This window comes from Homalodisca vitripennis, chromosome 1 (assembly GCF_021130785.1).
Source record: "Homalodisca vitripennis isolate AUS2020 chromosome 1, UT_GWSS_2.1, whole genome shotgun sequence".
Taxonomy (NCBI): domain Eukaryota; kingdom Metazoa; phylum Arthropoda; class Insecta; order Hemiptera; family Cicadellidae; genus Homalodisca; species Homalodisca vitripennis.
The window spans coordinates 15,272,485-15,290,350 of NC_060207.1; the positions used below are offsets into that span (position 1 = coordinate 15,272,485).

General features: G+C 38.5%; 1 protein-coding gene across 2 annotated transcripts in view; it reads left to right on the forward strand.

Moving 5' to 3' along the window:
- Positions 1 to 17,866, forward strand: part of LOC124357511 (laminin subunit gamma-1) — a 505,622-nt gene that overhangs the window by 355,319 nt on the left and 132,437 nt on the right. The window contains exon 1 of one of the 2 annotated variants that reach the window (XM_046809394.1): positions 10,743 to 11,366. The exons of the other annotated variant lie outside the window; for it this stretch is intronic. Within the exon in view, the coding sequence (XP_046665350.1) occupies positions 11,267 to 11,366 (100 nt within the window). The 5' untranslated portion in view covers positions 10,743 to 11,266. Of the gene's footprint in view, positions 1 to 10,742; positions 11,367 to 17,866 lie in introns of those variants that run through there. 2 annotated transcript variants of the gene reach the window in all.

Sequence of the window (17,866 nt, forward strand, 5' to 3'; positions counted from 1 at the left end):
TGTATGTTAAATTTAGTTTTTGATACTTTTTAGAAAATATTTTAATGGAAACGTAGTGTCTATCATCTGACTTCTAACGGGATTTAAATTTTGGAAATGTTATAAAAAAGACTTGGTACAGCAGTTTTTTGAGAAACTCTAGGGTTTTGTTTACTAAAAAAGGTAAATGTTTTGTAAAGTTTAAAAAAAACCTAGCGATATTTCAAATCACGCCTTTAAGTATGTTTTTGTAATCTTAAAAATTGCGTGTTCAGTAACAGTAAATAGGCAACCCAAAATAGGCCAGTACGTCCAGATTATTTAATTTATGTTAAAAAATTTTGTAAAACAGTGCAATGGTTCTCTTATTAGATATTCGTTCTTTTCAATATGCTATATGTTTAATTATTTAATCAATCAAAAAGTCAACTGAGAATTACTACTATCATTATTAACTATAAACCTATCGGCATTTTACAATTACGTTAATTTAAACATTCAATTAACTTAAAAGCCAACATATGAACTAATCAGAGAGGGTGATAATCGAGCAAACAGAACCGGGTCCCCTGGATTTAATTACAATTTCAATGGAAATTGGCTCACGTAGATGTGTTTCTGTATTAATTTAACTTGATATATATTATTTGATTTGTTGCCATCATATTTCCTTGGCGATCTTTGCTTTTTCTACTACGCACTCGCAAACCTTTAAAGGTATAGATTTATGTCTGATTGTGCTGATAAGTGTTATCGTAGGTCCGTATCATTAAACTCATTACAATAATAAAATTGAAGTAATAAAAATGTATAATTATGAATTGGTTTATAGTTTTGATAATTGTTTATAGTTGGGAGTGCCGATGGGCGAGTGGTCTAAAACGTTGGACTTGGGTCTGAGTTAGAGATAGCGCGGGTTCAAATCCTGTCTGTGACCGAAACACTTTTTATCAGTACCATCGACCTTGTACTGTATCGACTCTCTCCCTTATTCTGTTTGATAAGATCCTCGCACAGGCCAGTGGCCCATGAGGACGGGCAGAATAAGGCTCAAAAGGGGATTGACCTCTCCTTTAAAAAAATGAAAGTAGTAGAACTATTCCTTGGGCTAAGAGGAACCTACGCACCAAGTTTCAATTTTCAAGGATCTCTCTATCAAGAGTTATAGGGAACAGACCGACATACAACGACACGACTTTAAGAAGTTTGTGTCCCATCCTTAATTATTGTTGTTTCTAAATCTGCAGTTTTTAGTGTAAAGGCGGGGAATGTAGAAGGAGGATGTTTAATATCTTGTTTTTATTTTAAGGTACGAGCTTAGTGCAATAATTTTATCAGTGATAGTTGTATACCATCAATAGTCAACTTAGTCCGGAATAACAAGGCTTAATCCTGACACGTGAAGGCCACAGATGGCACCACGAAGTTACGGGCGGACGTCCAATTCCTGATTCGTCCCGTAGTGATCGACCAGTCACATTCCTGCCGCGATACGTCGGTCGATACGGGTCGGAATGTGTCGCTCCTGCTTACCATTTAATTCTCGCAGATAAATTGTCACCGACTTTTATAAGAAGAGCGAGTGGCCGATTGCGGTTTGATTGATGGGTTGTTTGGCCCCCGAGTGTCGGGTCCCCCGATTCCGGGGTAACCTCTACCGGGAACAATAATTGTTGGGAAAATTGCCCATTGTTGAGAATTAGCTGGAGGTATGGGGGAAATGTCGCTACCATTATCTTCTCCACATAACTGTTCCAAATGTCCCTGAAATGCTGCTGCAGATACTACGTGGGGTGAATTTCATTTCAGAAGTTTTTGGACTTTGCTTCAAAAATTCATAATGATCATTCTTGGCTGAGTTGAAGCGAAGCCTATCACTCGAGGGGGTAGAAAAAATTAATTCTACCTGTGTACACAATCTCTCGAGAACCATCAAGTTTTATGATGGTGCATGCATACCCATGGAATTTTACTGAGCGTCATTGAACAGATGTTTTGTCTTATGGGCTGAAGTAATTTATTTTCTTGTTGACCGTCTGTCTGTCCACGGGACATCTTGAGAATGAAATGAGCTACAGAACCTTTGCATGCAATTTCGGCGAAGCTATTGAAGAGAAATGATGTGGTTTAAACCTTGCCTAATGGTGTTGATTTGTAGTTAAAGATGTATTTCAAGTTGTATTCGAATCGTGATTTCGTACTGTGTTATTGAACAATTAATTATCATGAGAAGGGGTGATAAAAGCTGTTAATGATCCAGGAAACAAAAGATTTGTAAGTAGTATTTGGTTTTGCCAACTTAAGCAAGGCTATTGCAAGGCAGGAGTATGCCACACCATGTATCGCGTAAAAGACTTCGCTGATGTTGCTTGCAAAATTCCAAGTCAAAACCTTATTTTATTTTCGAGATGTTTGCGGACATACATTCAATCATACGGGTAAAAGATATTTACATCCTCCGGAAGACAGAAGAGAAATTTTGTCAATCTACTGTGTGATAGACTTCAGTGACGCACAGTCAGATCTCATGGATAACCTTGCACCATCCTAAAACCCATTCTAGTCTATGTAGAAATGTAGGTATAGGTCAGTTCGATCACAAGATATTGTTCGGAAAGACAGAATTGAAATTTTCCAGCCTCTCGAATGATAGGCTTCGCTATCAGTCAATAATATCCGGCTTCAGAAGAAGCGTGTTGTCTAGATTTGAACTCATGAAAAGATACTATAATATCTACTCCAGAATATCTGCAGAATACTCAGAAGCGTTTACTATGGAGTACCCAGTAGGCACTTGCAGTAGCACTTGGTTCGGGCTATATAGAGATAAGAAAGTAGATAGAATATTCAATTTTCAGCTTATGATAAGATACTATAATAATATACTCCAGAATATCTGCAGAATATTCAGAAACGTCTAGCCTAAAGTACCCAGCAAGCACTAGCAGTAGCACCTGGTTTGCGCTAATAGAGATAAGAAAGTAAAGAATATGCTATTTCCAGCTTATGAAAAGATACTATAATATTCCACTCCAGAATATCTGCAGAATATTCAGAAACGTCTAGCCTAAAGTACCCAGCAAGCACTAGCAGTAGCACCTGGTTCGAGCTGTATAGAGATAAGAAAGTAGAGAATATGCTATTTCCAGCTTATGAAAAGATACTATAATATTCTATTCCGGAATATCTGCAGAATATTCAGAATCGTCTATTTTAGAGTACCCAGCAGGCAATTACAGTAGCACTCAGTTCGAGTGATAAGGAGACGAGAAAGTAGTCAGAATATGCTATTGTCAGCTTATACAATGATAGTACAATATTCTAGTCCAGAATATCTGCGAAGTGTCTAGTCTAGAGTATCCAGCGGCACTAGCGGTAGCACCCGGTTCGGGCCATATAGAGACATCACCTTGCCATTGTACCTGAGTCACACAAGGTCGGTGCGGCTTCTCACGGTTGTCGTTGTCACTTTCTTGGAACACAGGACTGAACTCCGGCCGCGTCTGGGTCGGCTTCTGCTTCGACTCGGAGACCCGTTCGCTTTGTTTGCGTCCATCTCTTCACTATCGCACTAATAGAACTAATAGTTCTGAAAAATCATAAGTTTATGTACTTTTTGGTTTATGTAAGAGTGCATTTTGTCGAGCGGTCTAAGACGTCAGATTTCGGACTTCAGATTTGAGTTGTGATAGCGCAGGTACAAATACTGTCTGTGACCGTAGCATTTATTGTCGGTACCATCGAGACTGTACTCTATCGACTCTCTTTCTCTCTCTCTCATTCTGTTTGATAATATCCTCGCACAAGCCAGTAGCCCATGGAGATGGGCAGAACAAGGCTTAAGGATAGGCCCTCCTTGAAATAAAGAAATAAACAGAAGTACACGATAAAAGAGTAAAAATATAATTTAAAACGACAATATTTTACGAATTTTTACGTTGTTTTCTAATGAGCGAATACTTACGTTCATTTATTAAGGTGGGACAAATATTGATATATTATTTTCTATTCAATTTAACCACCCATCTTCATATTAATTCAATAAAATGCCATTTCCTACTTTTGTGTATTATTATTGTTAAATTAATGTTTTCATTACTAAAGCAACCGTTAAAAAATGTAATAGGGTTCTCTTATTCCAATTTAATTTTAATGCATTTTATATTATTCTTAAAAATATAAAATGCAATTTGTGAGGATGAAATGTTCTAGAAATATTTCTAGAGGAAAACGGTGCAGCTCACAATATATGAATCGTTGAAAAGTGCGGCGTCAAGTAGGCAATATGAATACTTCTTAACTAAATGTAGCCGACCTACAAATAGAAGGCGCTTCCTCGCATATTGACGATTATACTGTATACGTTGTTTATACAATTTGATGCTGTAATACATATGTTATTAGGATATACCAATGTGTTTTGTGTCAATAGTCATACAGTAAAGAGAAATTAATCATTAAAATGTTATGTTTTTAATACAAGCTGTTAGTGGTTAAAATATTTGTGAACGATTTTTAAAATGAATTTAACCTACTTCGTGGTGATTTTTACGAATGGTTACTATCAAATGCTGTGTAAACAATTAAATTTAAAACATTTTCAGTTTTTTATTTCCCTAATATAAACTAATGTTACTGTAATTGTATTATTTGTACATGTCGAACAATTGAAATCGATTTGATAATTATGATTTAAAATCTTAAAACACAATCTTAAATGTTTGGCTAGTTACAAATCAAACACGGCAATATATTTGGTATCCTCTAAACAAGAACATCTCTCTGTCTTTCAATCACAAACAATATCACATCGTTTTGGAAACAGCTCGGTTATGTTAACGATCGCAAAAGTTACAAGTGCCGTAGAAAAAACGGTTAACGAGCTAGTCATACAATACTAACAAATTTGTAACAAAGTTTACAAATTTTTTTTTTATCTTTATAAAAACTGGGTATAAAGTAGAGGAAAATGGGGTAACCTATACATCTAAATAATTTAACACAAAAATTACTGTAAATATTTATGCGTAAATTGTTTATGTACTGCATTATCAGATAACAATTAAATTTGTATTATAATTAAATGAATTAATTTTCACATTGTGTTGATTATATATCTTAAAGGATGACTCGGGTTCTAGTCCCGGTGTAGCAAGTAATTTTTTGTGATTCAACCTATATATTTACTAATGTATATAAATAATATTGCGTAAAATTTAAATGCATAATATTTAGTTTGATTCATTTTTGCCTACCACAAATGAGTAAAGAGACAAGATTGAGATCATACTGGTAGTAAGATGTTTTGTTAATGAACTAATTTACAAACACAACAACGAAGTTGTTACTTAAGGCTTTTTATCATGGACAGAACGTTTGAAGAGCTTGATAAAACAGTTGATTAATGACAAGTTGTCACAAACTACTTCAGCACAAGGTTCTTCAGCAGAAACTCTGAGTTCGTCTCATCAGTTGCTGATATTCTTTGTAGAAACTCCACCTCAGCAACGACCAACTTGGCTTCAACTGAAACTTGCTTCTCAAATAAGAAACCGATCAATCCTTCTTTATTAAACCGAACTTTATGTCTTTGTTTGCCCTCTTGGAACAGTTTAAACCAAAGTTACTTGTAGTTTAAAACAGTTCAAAAGAGAAGTTTAAAATAAAGTCATAACAATGTTACCGAAACATAATGTTGATAACTTTCTAACGAAACGTTTTATTTGTCTAGAAATGAAATAAACGTTACGTATTTTCCAGTAGGGTTTAATACTTATTGACTTTGTAATACACCATTTCACATAGATCGGGTCATCGATTACTTGAACATGGCTTGGATTGTAGTTTAAATAAAATAATACAGAAAAACACTATAGATCTAAACTTTCTCATAGGTACCATCAAATTCTGGTTAACAACATCAACAAACCCATCACTTGGTGTGGCCCTTTAGATTGTAGGACTGTAGGTCCACGCCTAGTTTGACGAGGGTGGCTGACGTCACTTTTCTGCAGGGTAGGACAGTTAGTCCACGCCGACACCTGTGGACTAACTGTCCTACTTTTCAAAACTGATCTGGCTGTGCATTAGTTTTTCTACCTGTACTTATTCTTTACTCTGGTCAGTGATGCTTCCACTACATTCGCACAGCGTACTGCTAAAGCAGCAAATATTAACAATAGTTTACTCAAGCTATCACATATGAAGTGGATTACTAATAGGGAATATATCTTAACGAATTCCATATAGCATTATATTACTATCTGATTAATTTGGCATTGTCCTAATGAATCATAAACATCTACAGTAAGTTTGTATTAGTTATTCCTTATATTGGACCATCGTTTGTATAATACTGTCTATACCAGTAGACACTATAATGGTTAGACATTCTTAAGTTAGAAATGGCGTAACTAACCTGACTTTATTTTATATATATAATTTCGTTTCATTCTTTTTGCAGCTGTCTTATGTACTGTACTGAAAATTATTTAGCAGATATAGAGTTTAGATTTCGAAACATCCATTCAAGTGCTGCAGTGTGAGTACGACGATCCCTTATCAACCCCTCGTCAAAAGAAACCCGTGAGTCGGACAGTGAGTCCCAGGCCGGTACCGTGGACCTACTGTCCACCCCTTAAGAAGTAGGTATGAAATGCTTCCGGCAGTGTTATGACTTGGACCTACAGTCCGTTTACCGGCCCTTTAACCCTCCAACTGATAATAAGAAACTCCCAGAATGATTCCATGGTTTTTGTCTTTGCGCAGTATATTTTACGGATATTTTTTTTAATATCTGCTAAATTCTGAATAATATCATTTTTTTTGTTAGAAACCAGAAAGAAATTTGATAATAATCCAAATATTCATTTACTGTATTGTTTTTTTTTAATTGTCCATAAATTGAAAAATTGATGAACGTCTGTGCCGACGGTCAATTGTAACTAAGGCTTTAATGAGTAATCCTCTCGGGTCGAAGAGACCGTAGTATGGCATGTTAGCAGACTCCATACTGGAAGAAGTCAATAATTCAAAATTCGTTGGAATACACCTCGATCGAGGTTTGGCATGGAATCACGTTTGCTTATTTTTAGCCTCTGGCTTTTATGATTTAAAGTCGTTAGCCAAATAGTACAGTTGCTGGACTTTACCAGGCCTTTACATTTTGGGATCAACTTTGCATCAAATGTCTGAACTTCCTAATAGTGGTCGAGATATACATTGGTATACGTCTGGAGGCAGAGAACTTCCTGTGCGGAATAGGAGGTATAGGTGTATGAACACTTCCTCTCACAGGCAGGTGTTCATTTTATCAGGTTACCAAATTGGTAGAAATTCCACAAGTCACTTGACATTCGCCTAAAAAGCTTTTTATCGTCAGTATTTGATAACCTGAACGAGTTTTTGGCATACAACTGGATTGCACGTAAGCTAAATTGTACACTCAACTGTCACTTTTATGTAATGCAAATGGAAAGGAACATAAATTTAAATTACATTTGATGTGTCTTTTTTAATACATAGTTTGACTGCCTAGCCTGCAAAGGAGACCAAACCATATATTACGGGATTTAAAGTATTTCGGTTTAAAACAATTTGAAGATTTTTAGAATTCCTAATTAATTGCACTATAATAAACAAAACAGAGCTGCATAAAATCGAATCGTTAGTAAATTTATATCCTACTATTTTAACCGGCTTTCTGAAAATTTCTCAGAAATATTAATTAACAACATGGTTTGGTATTTTCTCTCTATGGCTAGACAAATTTAACTTACTTATTTTCTAACTTAAGACACACATTACTATACTATTGGTGTTTTTGTATTTAACGTATACTGGAAAGTCGTCTGTATGCCACTAGCGTGTATTATTTGAAAAGTATATAGTGCTTTATAACTACCAACAATCATTAATAAACAATATGGCCACAATTTCCAACAGACAGCAGTGTAACCATGGAAATAAATGAATAAAGTATCATAAGTTATAGAAAATTAAACACGTCTTATAAATGTCATAAAATTTATTTAAATATACCTTTCCCAAATCAACTCCGATGTACAAAAATTTGTGAACTGTGACTAAGAAAATACTAGTAAGAACTTTACCAACACCTGCTGAAGAACGCTAAGAGAGCGACTAAATTATCACAATTCAGAGATCAACAATCGTGGACTGGAAGACACAGAGGTATGTCACGTAGATTAATGGCCGTCTACACTAAGTTCTACTGAGGGCGCTGGTCACTTGGTGCCAAAATTTGTCGAAGTACATCCACACTGTGCTCGTCCCATTTGCAAGTTCTACCGAGGGCGCTGGTCACTTGGTACCAAAATTCGTCGAAGGACATCCACACTGTGCTCGTCCCATTTGCAAGTTCTACCGAGGCCGCTGGTCACTTGGTACCAAAATTCGTCGAAGGACATCCACACTGTGCTCGTCCCATTTGCAAGTTCTACCGAGGGCGCTGGTCACTTGGTACCAAAATTCGTCGAAGGACATCCACACTGTGCTCGTCCCATTTGCAAGTTCTACCGAGGGCGCTGGTCACTTGGTACCAAAATTCGTCGAAGGACATCCACACTGCTCGTCCCATTTCCAAGTTCTACCGAGGGCGCTGGTCACTTGGTACATAAATTCGTCGAAGGACATCCACATTGTGCTCGTCCCATTTGCAAGTTCTACCGAGGACGCTGGTCACTTGGTGCATAAATTTGTCGAAGGACATCCACACTGTGCTCGTTCCATTTGCAAGTTCTACCGAGGGCGCTGGTCACTTGGTGCCAAAATTTGTCGAAGTACATCCACACTGTGCTCGTCCCATTTGCAAGTTCTACCGAGGACGCTGGTCACTTGGTGCCAAAATTTGTCGAAGTACATCCACACTTCTCGTCCCATTTGCAAGTTCTACCGAGGGCGCTGGTCACTTGGTACCAAAATTCGTCGAAGGACATCCACACTGTGCTCGTCCCATTTGCAAGTTCTACCGAGGGCGCTGGTCACTTGGTACCAAAATTCGTCGAAGGACATCCACACTGTGCTCGTCCCATTTGCAAGTTCTACCGAGGACGCTGGTCACTTGGTACCAAAATTTGTCGAAGTACATCCACACTCCTCGTCCCATTTGCAAGTTCTACCGAGGGCGCTGGTCACTTGGTACCAAAATTCGTCGAAGGTCATCCACACTGTGCTCGTCCCATTTGCAAGTTCTACCGAGGACGCTGGTCACTTGGTACCAAAATTTGTCGAAGTACATCCACACTCCTCGTCCCATTTGCAAGTTCTACCGAGGGCGCTGGTCACTTGGTACCAAAAATTCGTCGAAGGTCATCCACACTGTGCTCGTCCCATTTGCAAGTTCTACCGAGGGCGCTGGTCACTTGGTACCAAAATTCGTCGAAGGACATCCACACTGTGCTCGTCCCATTTGCAAGTTCTACCGAGGACGCTGGTCAGTTGGTGCATAAATTTGTCGTAGGACATCCATACTGTGCTCGTTCCATTTGCAAGTTCTACCGAGGGCGCTGGTCACTTGGTGCCAAAATTTGTCGAAGTACATCCACACTGTGCTCGTCCCATTTGCAAGTTCTACCGAGGACGCTGGTCACTTGGTGCCAAAATTTGTCGAAGTACATCCACACTTCTCGTCCCATTTGCAAGTTCTACCGAGGGCGCTGGTCACTTGGTACCAAAATTCGTCGAAGGACATCCACACTGTGCTCGTCCCATTTGCAAGTTCTACCGAGGGCGCTGATCACTTGGTTCCCAAATCCAAGTCGATGTCCACTTGTACTGTCCTCGGCCATTTCCAAGCATTTTTAAAAGCATACACTTAAACTGTGTCTTTCGCCCGATGTTTGATCACTGTAATCACTTGTATTTTCGTGCAAAAATAAAGACATCTAAAATCAGGAAATTACTTTTCTAACTTTATAAATAAAATTGAGTTATAGCTAAAATTATGAATAACAAATTTGGAGTGATACATCGAAAACAATTGTTCATAGGCCTAAAGCCCAAGATTGCCGTAATTTTCAAGATTATCATTTCAATTCATAAGTGAATGAAATGTTGGATGAATTATAATTAATTCTTTAATGTGTCACGCTTCATTTGAATTTGAGGCCAATCGCACCATCTATTTGTTTATTCCTTTCATGTTAATCCTGAATGAGTGCAGGTGACCTGTGTAGTCTTGTTACTTTACAAGGTTTACAGAGGTTAAATTAATAGCCCTGTGGTCAGAGAATTTAAGGACCAATTTGAATTGAACTTCTAACAAGGGATTGGTAAATTTAGTCTGATTGTGTTGGCCGAGAGACAAACCCGATTGTCAGTTCCTACGCTGACTCTGATTGAAATATCGCAGTCAATCTAGAGTTATTCTCTTCTGTATACTGGCTGGAAACAGTGGGCGCTTGGATGAATGAGCAAAGTCTGCACAGGGCAGTCTTAATCCAACCTAAAAATCTCATGCGATTCGACTCATACAATACATCAGCCATTCGACAGTGACTCAGTCTATGGACTATAAAACCCACATCTAGACGAGGAAGAGTGCTGCTCTATTAGCATCTCGATGCGAACATTTGCGCATGCCAGCAGCACCAAAAGGTCTTCCGGAAAGGTAAGGATAGCCGCAGGTCTCGTAAATAACCTGAACAATGGGGTGCCTGTGCGTACGTGCGAGTGCTGGCGGGGTGTGCCTACTACCTGTGCAGGGCTGAGGCGGCTGACGACTCTGTGTCAGTTCGCTGTGTGCGCTTCGCTCGCGCGGACACTCGCTGCTTCGGTCCCGTTCGGGTCATTTCGTCCGGGCTCATTCCCTTCCGCTTGAATAGTGATCGATATTTCTGTGTATTGGGAGGATTAGTGTGAAGACGCTATGTGATCAACATGTAAATTCCCCACTCTTCCTAGTTGTTTCAAACTTTTGATAGGTTTTCTTGACAAATTAATTGATAACTTATAACTCAGTGAAATAAAAGAGAAGAAAAACATTCAACCAAGCAGGCAGAGAAAGATAAACTGGACGATAAGAAAGAAGATTACGTAGAAATCATATCTACTCCCTTTCGTTTTGATCACCGATAACGAGGTTGATGTGAGATAAGTGTTTTCAACCAGGGACAATTGACAAATAATCGTTTAATGACTTTCCAAGTTCGATTAGTTTCCTCTTGCGGACGTATAAAAATAAACCCGATGTACTTAAGTGCACAAACTGTTCTGTGTGAAGTGACACCGCTATATAGGATGTTTTAGTTGTACCAAAGGCAAGACAATGACACCTTATAGTACTCTGTTGGCGGGGTTGTTGTTCCTCGTTCCCCACTCACTCCCTGCCAAGTGGGACGGACTTACCCCCTGGTATACTGACTCAAGTGAGTGCTCTCTTATTGTTGGCCAATTAGCGTTTTGTTTTGATTTTGCTGATGTTTGTTTTTTCCATCGGCGGCTGTTTGTAATTGTTATTGTGGTTGGTGATAACGTGATATTTACTTACTTTGCTAGTATATTTTGAGTTACTACCTTTTTGCGTATGTTATATTGTAGTTATTGACTTTAGTAATGCGTGTTATGGATACTTACTGATATTGTAAGAATATGTAAGTACGAAGTTTGAAGTTGCCTGCACAATTTCGTTGTCGAGATGACACTTGCATACAAGCAGACAGAACATTTGAAAATACTGAAAAGAAATTTTACCATCCTCTAGCAGAAAAAATATAGACTGTGGCATCACTCTGGTTAATGACTCTCAGCCAAATTCCATGGTAGAACATGCCCCATCATAGCATTAATTTCTTTCCTTGTAGCTAAGAATGTAAAGTCTATAGATTAAATCTTTCTTGAGAGACACCAAATCACCGAGTTAATGATGATATATGCGTTGATGATATAGTTGCCTGCTATTTTATCGTTGCCATCAGAGTTATCCGTCCAACATTCGCTAACTCTCATTCAAATATAATGGAACATTTTGCAACAGCATCGAACTTGGTGTTACCTTATGTAGACTTGAAGCTTCATGAAAATATTTGTCATATTTCAGTTGATCACGAAAAACGAACTGCCGTCAGACATAGCCTACTGAATTGTTTAGCCCCTCAAGTGATATACTTCGCTAACGCTCAGCCAATGGCTGTAAATATTGACTAATTAAATATTATTTATTCAATATTAATAATGCATTCCTCAAGTAATAGACTTCGCTAACGCTCAGCCAATGGTTGTAGTTTTTGACAACCATTTTTGAATATTTATTCAATACTCATAATGTGTTTCTCAATTTATTTTACGTACGCTACAGTTACATTTTTAAATGTACCATGCATATTTATTACTGAGATGAAAGAGCAAAATCATTATATTGGGTATGTTTCTAAGTATAACAAAATAAAATGCTTTGATTTGGAAATACAGTCTATACAAATTTATATTCCCCTAGTAAAATATTTGTTTAATGTGTCTATGCATTGTATCAAACGCTCAGATCGGTACCGACTTATTAGGCGTCAAATTTAATTTATAACATTAAATACGAGTATGTTGTTTGGTGAAATATTATTCACAGATGGTAGAATCCAGCTATAAAGTAAAGTATGTATGGGATAATTTAATAATTGTATTTGCTTTTTTGTTCTTTATAGGTCCAATCGTTATACGAGTCAATTTCATATGGAAATATACACCTCAGAGTGTTATGACAACAAAAAAAAGTTCAGCAATCAGGGCACAAACAAACCTTTGCTTAGACTGAATCTGTAGCTTTTTTACTTGTATTAAGGTTGCACCATGTATCTCAAGTCTACCGTATTTGTAAAAGTAGTATGTAATAAAATGTTAAACTGTTTCGTTGAACATATATTACAATAATTGTAAAATTGATTACAAAATTATTACAATTATTGAAGGTCAGCGAAGGCTACCACTAAAGGGACTGGACAGATTGTGTTGAGAACGAATGACTTAAAAGGTCGAAATTTTACTTTGGGCTTCATTTCTATATAGAAAACGCTTCTGTCTCAATGATGATTTAAACACCTTGGAAATTGGCTGATCGTTAGTGAAAATTTGTACATTGGTCCTCTGGGTAACCATGGTGGGAACGAGACAATCTCAGAACAAACAGATTTGTCAACAAACAGTACAATCATATGACATTTTAAAATTTGTAAAATATATACATGTTCAATCTAGAAATTTTGAATGCAACTTCAGCGAAGCCTTTACGCGAAATGTGATGTGGCGTAGGCTACTCCTACTTTCCCTATATATACTTTTCTTTCCCTATTGGTAATGTACTCGTATGTCTGCTTGCATATAAGATCTGATCTAATTAAGAAATAAATTATTAATATTCGGTCTGAAGCTGTAAATGATCAAAATTGTATCTTTTATGAAACTGCGATAATATTCTTTTGAAGAGTGAAACGACCATTGTATTAATGTTAAACCTGAAACATTTTTATGCTCTTATTTTTGGTCGTAGAATCATGGTTCATGTATAACTTTGAAGACATGATTATCTGAACGCTTTTTTCTGTTTTTTGATACGCAGTATTTACTTTTTAAGTATTTAACTGGTTATGTAAAAACAGTACTTAAAACAGTAACTTTAAAAGCCATTAATACATATAAAAATCTATAACTTTTTTGGATGCATATTAATTATTTGTTTAAATATAACATGTGCCATCACTCTACGAAGAAAATAAGGACATAACAGCGTTTAAGGCTTAAACATTGTTTTAATGGGTCAAAAATCAAAATGATCGGCAATCCAGATGGCTCTTAGACCCAAGTTTTGACAAGAGACCCAAGTTTTATTTAAAAGGGTAACAGAATGTCAGACATATGACATGTTTTTGTGACAATAAAATGTGAGTTACTAAGTTTCGAGGACTGGAATGAGTCCCCTTCCGTAGGTATCGCAAAACTCCATGACATATGGTTGAGCTATGGCCGTGAAGTAGCTAGTGTGAACTCATTAATAAAACTCTGGAAATAAATGATTGTCCTAGGCACCAAAACCGGTTTCATAGTATTCGCTACCATAGCACGGTTGTGAAACTTTGGTGTTGTTTTTGCCTATTTCCCAACTGAATTGCCCCGGTTCTCACGAACAACCGCTACCGAAGTGACAGATATCGTCCACTCTACCAGTCCTCACAGGTGGCTCAGCCTCACTTTGATCATCGCGGTCCGCAGGCATTAAAGTCTCCGCGGAGCAGTAAAGACCTCTCGATTGTTTATGGTACTGCCCTTTAAATGACAAGCAATCTGCAAGGAATAAAAGTAGCGAAACATGCCGGGACTGGTTTGGCGCGCTTTCAACCGACTAGCAATAAAACCTGTCGTTTCTCTGGAGTCGGAGAAAGTACGAGATGTTTTACAGAAATGTCAGGTGTGCAAGAAATGTCAGAGGTGTAGTAGGTCATGCGGTGTTGGACGGCTGATTGGTGCGGTCGGCATCAGTGCTGATAGTGACTTGTCACATCAGCGGAGCTGTTACAACAGCATATTCGACATTGCTGGGTGACTTGTCACATCAGCGGAGCAGTTACAGCAGCATCTCCGACATTGCTGGGTGACTTGTCACATCAGCGGAGTAGTTACAACAGCATCTTCGACATTGCTGGGTGACTTGTCACATCAGCGGAGCATTTACAGCAGTATCTCCGACATTGCTGGGTGACTTGTCACATCGGCGGAGCAGTTACAACAGCATCTTCGTCATTGCTGACTTTCGAGTTCTCCCCCTCTGCCTTAGGGTTTCGGTTGGGTTAGTTTTTAAAACTGTATACCCAAAAGCTGTATAACACCTTTGAAGAATAAAAAAGAAAGATAAAAACAATTTCGTTCATTGTTTTTACTGATCATTTCTCATCGTTGTGTTACAGCTAAAACGAAACGTTTCGAGATCTGATATCTGTTATCTTTTTCAGTTGACGACTTCTGAAGTACAAGTGTTTGTGAAATTTACTAAATAAGTGTTCGCAAGTAAAAGTATACACGCAACACTAAAAATCAACTGAAAAATCAATTGAAACAGTAACATTATACCCCAAAAGAAGAAGGGTAAATAATGAATTATGTAACAATACAAAAGGACCGCTGATTAACATACATGTATGACATCGGGCAAGTGAAACCATCTTGTTCCTTCTAAATGATCCTAATATTGCTTTCCTTTAAAGATATGTTTATCATTTCACAATGAATAATAGACATTTTAGCCATCTTAAAATCAGACTCATTAAGGATATGTTTTCCCGTTAGTATTGAACATATTTAAAGATGAATTACATGTTTTTCATGTAAAGAGTTGTAATTTCTTTAAATAATGTTGGATTAAACCCATTCCTAAATCACGTATATGTTACCAACCTAACCAGCACTAATAAGGATGTATGTCAATTCTTAAGTTCTTTTAGATTCAAATTTTTTAAATCCAAAAAGAAACGCAAATATATTGTACGTTTGAAAAAGGTGTATTACTACATTAATAATATTGGTTTATAATGCCAAAGGCTTTTTAATCTTGAGGAGCTAATAAATAAAAGAACAACAAAACTAAATATCCAGTTTTTCTATTTACATGAATCACAATTCATTCAACTGAGTCATTGGTGCATCATGAAAGCCATACTTGCAAAACACACTCGCGAAAGAAAAACTCAAAGATTCATTGCCTCTCGAGTTGTGGAAGTCTAAATCAAATCCCGTTGCCGAGATGGCGGGCTCTGGAGAGGCCTGGAGGAGAGGCGGGTTGACGACCGAGGGGACTATAGAGTGCTTGGCATCACGGTCAGTAGCGAGTAATAACTGACCCTGGAGCAGTTACTCTGCAGCTTATATGTCTGTCTCTCTGCAAGCTGGCTGCTGGTCAGTCAGTTGTTTCGCATCACGGCTCAGTCAGTAGCGAGTAATAACTGACCCCGGAGCAGTTACTCTGCAGCTTATATGTCTGTCTGTCTGCAAGCTGGCTGCTGGTCAGTCAGTTGTTTCGCATCACGGCTCAGTCAGTAGCGAGTAATAACTGACCCCGGAGCAGTTACTCTGCAGCTTATATGTCTGTCTGTCTGTAAGCTGGCTGCTGGTCGGTCAGTTGTCTCTGAATACGGCTCAGTCAGTAGCGAGTAATAACTGACCCCCGGAGCAGTTACTCTGCAGCTTATATGTCTGTCTGTCTGTAAGCTGGCTGCTGGTCGGTCAGTTGTCTCGCAATACGGCTGTCAGTAGCGAGTAATAACTGACCCCGGAGCAGTTAATCTGCAGCTTATATGTCTATCTGTCTGCAAGCTGGCTGCTGGTCGGTCAGTTGTCTCGCAATACGGCTGTCAGTAGCGAGTAATAACTGACCCCCGGAGCAGTTACTCTGCAGCTTATATGTCTGTCTGTCTGTAAGCTGGCTGCTGGTCGGTCAGTTGTCTCTGAATACGGCTCAGTCAGTAGCGAGTAATAACTGACCCCGGAGCAGTTACTCTGCAGCTTATATGTCTGTCTGTCTGTAAGCTGGCTGCTGGTCGGTCAGTTGTCTCTGAATACGGCTCAGTCAGTAGCGAGTAATAACTGACCCCGGAGCAGTTACTCTGCAGCTTATATGTCTGTCTGTCTGTAAGCTGGCTGCTGGTCGGTCAGTTGTCTCGCAATACGGCTGTCAGTAGCGAGTAATAACTGACCCCGGAGCAGTTACTCTGCAGCTTATATGTCTGTCTGTCTGTAAGCTGGCTGCTGGTCGGTCAGTTGTCTCGCAATACGGCTGTCAGTAGCGAGTAATAACTGACCCCGGAGCAGTTACTCTGCAGCTTATATGTCTGTCTGTCTGCAAGCTGGCTGCTGGTCGGTCAGTTGTCTCTGAATACGGCTCAGTCAGTAGCGAGTAATAACTGACCCCGGAGCAGTTACTCTGCAGCTTATATGTCTGTCTGTCTGTAAGCTGGCTGCTGGTCGGTCAGTTGTCTCTGAATACGGCTCAGTCAGTAGCGAGTAATAACTGACCCCGGAGCAGTTACTCTGCAGCTTATATGTCTGTCTGTCTGTAAGCTGGCTGCTGGTCGGTCAGTTGTCTCGTATCACGGCTCAGTCAGTAGCGAGTAATAACTGATCCTGGAGCAATTACTCTGCAGCTGTTTTTATATGTCCGCGTGGTGGATTCTGGGCGTCATCAGTTGTCTGGAATCACTGCTAATTCGACAATGTTTGGACATTCGACATGTCAGTGTAACAGTAAACCTTTTGGGTTTTGAACTGGGTTGACATAGTTTACATTTTTATGTATACATTAAGGCACATTCTCTCCTTTAGGTCAATAAAATGGCACAAAAACCCCGTTAATGAATTCTTACTTAACTGTGGTTTGTAGTTCCCATGCTTATTTTAGAAAGCAAGTCGTAATTCCTTGAGTAATTTTAAAACTGTAAACGAATTGCTGTAGAAAGAACCAGGACCTAACCATCCTCAAGTAACATGATTACTTTTAGTAGTAGAGGTTTTTTATCGATATCTGGTCCGTTTTAACTACATCGGTGACGGACCTTCCAAGCAAAATTAAAAATCCATATACAATTTTTTAACACTCCGATAAATAACTAATCTAGATTGTGATGGAAAGTGGAAAGTAGAAACAACTGTCCCGTCTCTTTCCGTCGACAATGTATTATCGGATTCAATTTGATCCCTTTTCAAGCAACGGAGCTTTCAACCGAAACTTAAATGAAACGTCAACATTCTCACTTTAGTGTCTTGATTGTTCCCGTTTGTGCGGCTCCGCTCGTAGAAACAAACACGTGCCGGTCTCGATGGGGCTATTTACAATCCTTCTGACATGTTTAGACTCAGGTACCCTCACGTATTTCTCCCTCTCTCTCTCCCCCCC